The sequence below is a fragment of the Rhopalosiphum padi genome, chromosome 4, assembly GCF_020882245.1.
Source record: "Rhopalosiphum padi isolate XX-2018 chromosome 4, ASM2088224v1, whole genome shotgun sequence".
In the NCBI taxonomy this organism is placed as follows: Eukaryota; Metazoa; Arthropoda; class Insecta; order Hemiptera; family Aphididae; genus Rhopalosiphum; species Rhopalosiphum padi.
This window is the reverse complement of record NC_083600.1, coordinates 26,755,971-26,766,387: the sequence shown is the minus strand read 5'-3', so window position 1 is coordinate 26,766,387 and position 10,417 is coordinate 26,755,971. Positions and strand designations below refer to the sequence as shown.

The window sequence follows — 10,417 nt, the reverse complement described above, 5'->3', positions numbered from 1 at the left end:
AAAACTCACTAAAACATACTAATTTTATTCTTTAAAGATATTGACGTATTGTATTGTGGGAGACAGTCTCCTCGTAATGTATTTTATAATAATATAAAAGTAATGCTTAAGGCTTAGCATAATTTTTAAATAAACTGAGAAATGTCAGTTTTATAGAAAATAAAAAATTGCAAAAGTTTGAATGTGTATTGTGCATATTTATTTTAATATGTTTACGGTAAAAAGCCTCAAACAGTGGAATTGTATGCGTCGATGATACATATATATATACACATCTATAGGATTGCTGTTGGAGGAGGACAATATTTTATAGTACTACGTCAAAATGAAACACAACTCGAGAAAAGTATTTGACAAACGTTTTATTTTTAAAAACAAAACAACAACGATCATAAAATTATAGTTATTACATAATAATATTATACGAGTACTTATCATAACACAATAGGATAAAAGGTAACGTTTAAATATACACAATCTGTTATATTAATACATAACAGGATTACACTAAATCAAGTTTTTTTAAAAATTTTTTTTTTATTTATTAAAACAGTATAAATTATATGTAGAATTCGACCTAATTATATATGTTTGGCTATATTATAGTATTATTATAATCAGCAAAAACGACGACGAGGAACAAAAGTACGAAATATTATTTAAATGAGCGCGGGACGCTCGAAATACATGCGGGGGACGAAGCTATCTAATATAATCAATTCTCTCTTATACATTTTTACTATTATAACTTATTGGCGCGGGTCAATGATCGTCGACGGCCCCATGTTTAATCTTAACACATTATATAATATTTTATGATAATACACAAACTCGACTACGGTGCTCCGAACGACTACCTATACACAATATTATATTACACTAGATCAATACAGCTATGTTATACCTATTATTATAATATTTATTTTCAAGTATCATTATTATTAAAAATGTACCTACACAATATTATCATTATATATAGTAGGGTTGGAAGCGATAAATCGGTCTAACACGCGACTGGGATAAAGTTTTAAGATTATATCATTATTATTATTATTATTATTATACACGTAGAGGGTAAAAGTCCGGGGATTCGCGAAGTTTACATGGACCCACGCTGGTCTAAAAATCATTTATCTGTCTTTTTTACCGTTCTTACTTAAATGCGATTTACAGTATAGTATCAGAATATTATATATATTTATATATACGGTACTGTTTTTCTCTTCTTTTACATATACATCATACGACAATAATATTATATTATATTATATGTACAATACGTCGGGCGCGACGCGTCGGTTCACACGCAACTCTCGGGTATGTGACCGCTGGACATCATCAGCTTCTCCTTGATGTCCGCCCCGTCGAGTTCGATCGGGTCCGGTCGGACGCGGACGTGGTGCGGAGGCTGCGGCGGCGACTGCTGATGCTGATGGTGGTGCGTGTAGCTAAACGGTTTTGGCGTGACGTCGTTCCAACGACGGGCCGCGTCCACCGGCGGCGGCGGCGGTTGACGGTCGTTGATCGCCGTGCCAGCGGTTCCCCTGCGCAGCGTACCCGTCGACGACGACGACGACGAAGACAACGGCAGCTGTGACGTCTGCGCGACGGCTGCGTTCGCGGCTATCCATCCGGCCACCGACGGATCGTGCGCGTCGTCCGAAAACTGTACGCCGCCGTTGCGCAGTTTGGGCGCGTCCGACGGATCTGTTCAACACATATTATTATTATTGTTATTGGATTATTGTTTGCTTATATTTGCTTGTTTGTATCACGTGACGAACGTGAAGCCCGAGTTATAACAATAAAACTATAGTACAGTGTATAAGACGATCACACATATAGCTATAATTCGCATCTCTTGTTGCATTATAATAAATTATGAGATTAATTTACCATTGCCGCGACGCGTTTACTTAAAGCTTATAATACGTATGACGGAACTAAATTAGTTCAATTGATTGGAATTCCGCATTATTCCAATAAATAGTATTATTATAGCCGCGGGGAATTGGATGGAAGCAATAAGGGGTTATCAAATAGTTGAGCAGATGCTGCGGCGTAACTATGTGGGATTGCTAAACATTTACTAGCGCCGGAACTCGTGAAAAAAATTTCTTCAGGAATTCTAAGGAAAATAAACTAATATTGATTATTTTTAAGCAATGCTATTATTAAATGTCCTTTAATACTATTTTTAATATTTTAACATTAAGTTCTAGCTGACCCGTGCAAACATTTTGAATAGATGTACAAACATTAAAACCCCTTGCCTACGATGCATGGGAAACTTTTATTATTATAAAAGCTGTGTCGGCGATAACGCAGCAGTAGACGACGTAGTGCACTAGTGGTGGAAGCTACAAACACTAAACAGGTGTCACCGCAGTCCACGATTTGTCACTGCACGGAATAAAAAAAACAACGATAAATTCAATGGAATAAACTTCTATTCATTTTATGAACTTTTTGCAATTTTAACTCATCAGTACATAAAAAAAAATTGAAAAAAAAAACAATCAAAAATTAGGATTCATCAATACTAATTAGTTAGGTGAAACGACAATTATTACGCGTATATATATATATTTTTTTTTATTAGAAATTACTTCACGTTGTCTATATATTATTATTATTAAGAATCAAACTTCAATATAGATCCACTCGAAATGAATTCGTGAACACAAGTGTTAAAAGAGCATTAATGATGTAGACCACAATATGATTATGGAAAGTTTAATAAGTATACCATGTAATATAGATCAGCTATGATCAAGGTAAGAGTTGATTGAATAAAAAACGCAGTGGTTCGAACGTCTATCTACTATTTAGAACAATTTCAGGTAAAGATCGGGAATATCGGACCACGAAAATAAATTAATATTTATAATTCATTATGTCAATTAATAAAAACGCTGCATTACATCATTAATTATAATTAAAAAACATATTTAAATTTAGTTGTTTAGTCAATGAAAAAACTAATAACACAAATAAGACAACAAACATTGAAATATGCTTTATTATGTTGTATTATGTACATGCAATATGCATTGTGCGGTTGTGAACATTTTCTTTCTATAAAAATAAAAATGTTTAATTATTAATTTAAAAGTTAAATGATGTCCAATATGATGATTTTATGCTGGTTATACAAATTTACGTTCCCGATTTGCACATATAATTAGTTATTCAATTATTTAAAATATTTTATTTAATTATTACCGAATTAGTTAGATACTAACAAAATATTTATAAGCAACGAAAAAAACAATAATTTATAATACTATTTATCTACCATAAGTATATATTTTGTACTATTTTAAATCACTGTCATGAATCAAAATTATTATTTTTTATTAGAATAATAATAGAAGATATTTATTAGCATTAGTATTGGGTATGGAAATCAATAATCATTTATATTTTACATTCGGCAATCGAATTATTATAATAATTTGTATTTTATTTTTTATTACAGAATATACTACTATCATAATTATTTGCTTTATTTAATTTTGAAGCAAAATACTCATGTACCTATGTTGAATACATAATATGAACGTTTGTATTTTAAAAGCTGGAAAAATGCACGCAAAATATGTGAATCCAGCCTTGTGTGTACCTATCTATTATACATGTGAGCGTGTTTATGATGTAGAATGTGTCACGCGATAATAATTGTAGTGACACACACAAAAAAATAATAAATAAACTACGGCAACGATAAAAAAAAAATACCAGTTACATATATTATGTATAATAAATACATTAAATATTTTTACCGAGGCTTTGACATTATATATTTAAATATTTATTTGTTTAGAATGTTGTACAATCTACATTAGCGGTTCCAAACACATCAGTTATGGGTCCGTATCCATATTTTGTTCAATGTCATAATCACATCGAAAATAAAAAAAATATCAAATATTTAACGAATAGTTATTTGATTTTATAAATAAACATTTTATATTGCATAGATAACAGAAATGTAAGTATATCTATAGAGATATTGAGTACCTATAGCAAACTACTCACAAAATTGTAATAATAATTGACCAGTGTTCTGTATGATGTAGATCAATATAATTTTAAAATGCATTTTAGCGATTTCAATGTAAATATGCGTAATTTAAATAATATGCATTTTTCTTATATTATTTTATCTAAATTGATCAACAATCGTTCTCTGTTATGCATACGGTATACATATACATGGTTTAGATAAAACATTATATTATTACTGTGACAAAGATTGAATGATCGTCAAATACCAATTGCTTTTTGTCTGCCTTGAAATTATATTCATAATATATTATTAAATTGTATTCGATGATAACGTTGTTAAGTTTCCTTAGCGAGGAAAACCGCGTCGGAAATAATGTCAGAAAACAAAACGTTAATTGTAATAAATATTATCAGCGACACGTGTCATGCGTATCCATTTAATACAGGTATACAATATACGTATTATACACGTCATAATATTCAAAAGGCATACACGGTGCCGAGCGATCCGCTCCCATACACCACTGGCGTGATTTTATTAAATTAAAACGACGCATTTTTAATTATACAGTTTATATTATAATTCGTCGAATTTCCGTATGCAAATTTATTCCAAAACATGAGCTTATGCGATATTTGGGAGTACGCGTTTCGAAATTTAACCGTTTATAAATAATAAATACGGTAATACGGTAGCAGAAAAAAAAACATAAAAATAATGATACACGGTGTGTAGGTATAGGTACGTCATACAGAACTTATTCTGTTCACATGGATATAATACGATTATGAAAGTTATAAAATTATAATATCATCATTGCAGGACGAGTGTCGAGGTTGAACTATTATTAGACGAAACGTTCTTTATAATAACATACATATAATATAGCCTATACCTAACCCATAATATCGTTATATATTATATAAATTTTATAAAATGTGTATCTACTTATATTTTATGTACCTATACTGTATAGTCACAGATTTTATTCAATTTTTGCGTAATATTTTACTCGGCGCAAGATGAACGATCGAATCAATTTATTTGAACTATAGCCGCCTCTTGTGAACATATAAACTTTATATTACATATTGGTTAGAAAAACATAATCTTATCGGACACCTTTCTTTTTATTATTTATGTTTAGGCCACCACGACCGCCATCGTTATTATGATATGTATAATATATATATATATATATATTATATATTACTTTCGTAGACAAGATTACGTTTTCCGTAAGTTTCGCGAAAATTAAGAGTTATTTATGTATGTGGCGTAGTGATAAACTACTCTATTATTCGGTGATTGTTTTCGATCCAACGGAAGAAAAAAAAACTGTCTAAAGAGTGCCAAACGACATGCGTGTGCTTTAAGACTTATCTCGTCAGCATTAATACGGCTTGTTTTCTACACGACGTACTTTACAAACGCGTTCCGTAGATAGGTAATACGAAACCCAAATCAATTACAGAAATTCAGTAAATAAATTTTTCATAAACAAAAAACGTATATTATTATTATTATTTCAAAACAATATCATCGATATAATCCACGTGAGTCATAAAATCAATGCGTACTAAGTAGATATGTTTTTATGATAAATAATTAATTGATTCACTTTCAGAAGCGTCTTAACGTCACATAACTTATGAAAATGTACACATTTAATGTATTGTATTTGATAATAATGTTATATAATATATACCTATGTAGGTATAATAATGTCACCATTTACTACCAATAAATTCGGATTCCATGACGATGTGATTTTTAATAATTAGACATCTGCAAACCCAACATTATACCATCCACATAAACAAAATATCGACTTGGTGTAGTATACTCGTTAGAAAAAAACGAAAAATAAGTGCACTATAATTACCGTATTTCACTTGGATCAGGTCAGGATCGGTATCCGTTTCTAGAATGGATGAAGCTACTTGTCCGTTACTCCTCTGGTGGACTATCACTTGTTTGTCGCCACCGGTCGGTTGCCGCGAATTGCGTTTTCTACTGTTCGCCGTCTTCAGTTTTACGATGACGATGGTTACTATCACGATGAGCAACAGGCAAACGCTTATTATTGTTATCACTATTGGTGACACTTTTAACACTTCGACGCCAAATCCTGTAAAAAAACAAATAAAAACTTGTAAAACACGTAGTATATTAGCTGCATAGGCGTGTAATTCAAAACATGGACAAAATACAAATCGCGATTAACAATATAATATACCCATTACCCGATGATGGCAATTCAAACAGCGTGCGTATTTACTATTTAACCATTTTGTGAACGGCAAAATGATTGTTATTATTATTATTATTTATTATTATTAAGTACTTTAAACTAACATTTCAAAACTAATAATCCGCTCGAAAACGCTAGCTAATACCATAGCATGTATCGTTCAGGGTTAGGGTTAGGTCAGTTGTTTATACATAGATATATTATACAATATACATTATACAACAACTATACTATTATAATTGGTTCAATCATTGAATATTCTATTTTTATGTATAAGCTCAAACCATTGGGTGTAATAATATTGTCCACGAAATCTATACTTAATAGTCTGTTTATGGAGCATACTCGTATTTTGAATTTAAATTTATTGTTATAATATTGGTGTTTAGTATACGAATATCAATTGTGTATTTTAAATATTTAAAAGGTTTGTATAAAGAATAGAAAAATAATGATGTTCATGTAGAAACCGTACGTATAAACTAAGTAATTTTGTCTGTGAAAGAAAAATAAGCAAAAAAACAAGTCCAATAATGATTTAGTTTAAATATAAAAAGAAATTCACACATTTTTAACATAATATTTAAAATTATATGAAATTATGACAATACACTGTATTCCGTTATCGTTTAACCACGATAATTTTTCATTTATAAAAACTGATACAACTATTTGGCGCACAAAAGAAACTTTTGAAAGCAATAATAATGTATTATAATATTAACTTATTTATGAGTACTAAATATAAATAAGAACGTTATCTATGAGAAAAGGTATCATAACGTTTTTGATAAATAAAATATATATTGTGTTTTATATTATTAACTAAATCATATACTTATAATAACTACTATACAAATATAATATTAGTTATATAAATTCGTTATTTTTACAATGAATGAAATTAAAAAAAAACAAATCATCACCCTAAATCAGTTACAGATAAAGTTTTTTTTTATTAATTTAGTGTTGAAAATTTAAATTTTGCTGTGTATTGTACACTTTAGAGAATACGTATGGAATAATAATATAATGATGCTTTCCACCAACAAAAGGGGTTTTTTTTTTTGTTGAAAATATAGCCTCTATATTTTTATAAAGAGTGTCTACATCATAATTTAGTGTTTTTGTAGTATGTGTCTTCTAATTTTCTAAGCACAATGCCATAAAATTAATAGTATTTATAATATATTTCAAGAAAATGTAGTACAAATTATATTTTAAACGATAAATATTGTAAATTAATTGCTCAATATATACCATTAAAAAGTTTTTAAAAAAAATTAGTAACTGTTTTATATAATACACAATAGGTACTTGTATTGAAACATCGTCTCGGTGGATGGCGTTAGAAATCAATATTTTTCCCCTACTGTTATTATTATATCTAATAATAAAGACGTTATGTTATATGACATGTTAAAACTTTTCAACAATATTCCGCTGTATTTACGAGTGAGTTTTGTAATATTATTCATATGAAAAAAAAAAACAATAGCACATACATACAGTTATAATATAATCAGCCAGCGTTCAGACTTCACGCGTTCTCTTTACGAAAATATGACATATATTATTATACTTAGCAGCAGCTATTGAGATTGAACTAGAACTATCGTACAAAATATAATATTATCTCATACCATTAGCATTATATTTCACTTTTAGTTTTAAACGGTCATACGCGTGATTAAACAACGCTACGAAATGCATTAAAAGCGACTATACGATGCACGTAAAATAATATATTTTAACATCGGACGAACAACACGCGCTGTCGTTATGCTATACAATATATACGGCGAAAACCGTAGTATAATACCTGTCATTACTTTTAGTGTGTCACGATGTGCAGCGTACGTGCGCGGTGTGTGCGTACCTATATGTGTGCACATTTCCGTACAGTATTTGAAAATTTTCGGCGAGGGATTTTGCGTCGCTGTATAATGTTTCAACCAATCATACTTTATAGCTAATTAAAGTTTACTTTGTGAGGATCTCGTACACTTGACAAGTTATACGTGCCCCATCGCCGTTATATTTGTGACATTAGTTTGCAATTAAAGATGTGGGCTAAGGCGGACTCGGCGGAGTGTTACCTACGACGCGCGACGTGGGTGCGGAGGTCGCGTATGCGTGCAGCACTGGTGCGGCACAGGTAAGTCGAATATTACAACGATGACGATCCGCCGGCAAACTCGACAAGATTGAATTTAATTATGAATAATAAGCTTGCCAAAAGTTCCTTCGTACGCACCACCGCCGAAAGAGAATTGTGTGTCGTTTTTCGTTTAATATGCGCCGCGCGCGCTCGTTATAAATATTTTATTAAACGTTCTTCGCAAGTCGCCGCGGGACGAACGTGTACACAAACACACACACACACACAACAATATCCGCGGAATTTCACAAACACTTTGGACTTGTGGAAATCTGCAAAAAAAGAGTCAGGGAGGAAAACATTATTGCGACTTTATTAAAAAGGATACAGGAACGGTTGTTAATAATTAAACAGCAGAATGCCGCACGACCCTTGGACAGTTTAATATAGGGTGCATATCATATTATATAATATTCGCATATTATAATAGCATTTATGTACGGTGGCTTAAAATATTCACGTGAATCCTCAGAAAACCCGTAGGTAATACGATTTTTTTTTCAGGAAAAAAAAGCTGGAGTGAGCATAACAATAGTATCTCTCCGTATGATACAATGCGGTAAGATTGAATTTTCAACTACTATAGAATGATATTTAAACGTCGTTGTCGTCGTCGTATGGAGAAAATTGAATAACTCTAGAGCTGGCTTGTTTAATACATATATATATATATGTGTGTGTGTGTGTGTGTGTGTGTGTGTGTGTGTGATCACGACTGGTTTAAAACACGCGTTGTAACAAGTCTACACATAATATTCGAAAACTAATAACAATAATATGAATATTATATTTAAATTTTACAATACCTATACGTGAGATTCACCTCATTTTTTTTTTAAATCCTACCATAAATGGGATATCAAAATAATATTAATTACGTGAATGTTTTCGTTTTAGATTAAAAATCACGGGAAGCTATGTACGGATCGTCGTCGTATTTATTACATTTTAATGAACACATTGGTTTTGAAAAGTCCTGGCGTTGAAAGATTAGTTTGCTATGTATATATATATATATATACGTATATGTTAATGTATTATACGAGAACCATCCCGATTCGCCGCAGACTTCTTTTCAGTTATTCATTTTGTTTCCCCTCTCACGAGCTCGCGTACCCACATAATAATAATATAGCGTCTTCTCGACGTTACCACCACCACCACCACCGGCCATCTATATATTCTATATATATATACATGCCACACCTCCCATAGAAAAGACCAACGAGGTAAATATGGCTTCTGAGGAGTCGACGAAAGTATCATACTACTACTACGACTAGTAATATGATTCCTTTGTGCCTGTACAGCATCTTGAAAGTTTCAATTAATCCTTTTCTCGGAGACGCGCCCGCGTTTGTACACACATACACACACACAAACACGCACACACTCGTATAGGGTTACGGTTCCCACAACACCTTTTCAGAGTCATTTCGTCCAACACTATATATATATAATATAATATCGTGTATATAGGTAGGTAAGCTTAACCGTTATTCAAGTTAAGCCAATGGTTTTTTCCCCATTATGCTGACCTCTGCAGCGGACTTGAATTATTATTTAACGAGTGCGCGCTCCCGTCAATGCGATGCGCGATAAAGCCGTTTATATTACGGGTTCGTCCATTGATGGCTAATTGAAAATGATATTTTAGGTATTTTTTTTTTTATACAGTGGACTGTTTGGCACTGCTGTGTCGTCCTCAAAAAAAAAAAAAAATGAGTTTACAAGAAACACGAGGACTAACACTATTCTAGAATTTTGTTGTATGTGTGTTGTAAACACGTCACTCTAGTAACAAGACATACAAGGTATACAGTACGGACGTTTAATTTAAATTATAATACTTGCAGACATACCGAGAGAAAGTGTTGTAGTAATTATTTTTGGTGTATTATCGCGTCGTTTTAATAAACTGACAAAGATCGTCTTGTACAGTGGTTTACTAGTTTATCATCGATTATAACAATACATTGTAAACAATATA

At 31.5% G+C, this 10,417-nt stretch overlaps 1 protein-coding gene across 2 annotated transcripts in view; it reads right to left on the bottom strand.

Moving 5' to 3' along the window:
• Positions 1-347: 347 nt before the first annotated feature.
• Positions 348-10,417, bottom strand: part of LOC132929426 (hemicentin-1-like) — a 316,445-nt gene continuing 306,375 nt past the window's right edge. For both annotated transcript variants that reach the window (XM_060994762.1, XM_060994763.1), the window contains exons 12-13: positions 5,898-6,143; positions 348-1,707 (exon numbers count right to left, since the gene is read on the bottom strand). In XM_060994762.1, coding sequence (XP_060850745.1) covers positions 1,301-1,707; positions 5,898-6,143 — 653 coding nt within the window. In that variant the 3' untranslated portion in view covers positions 348-1,300. The remainder of the gene's footprint in view (positions 1,708-5,897; positions 6,144-10,417) is intronic.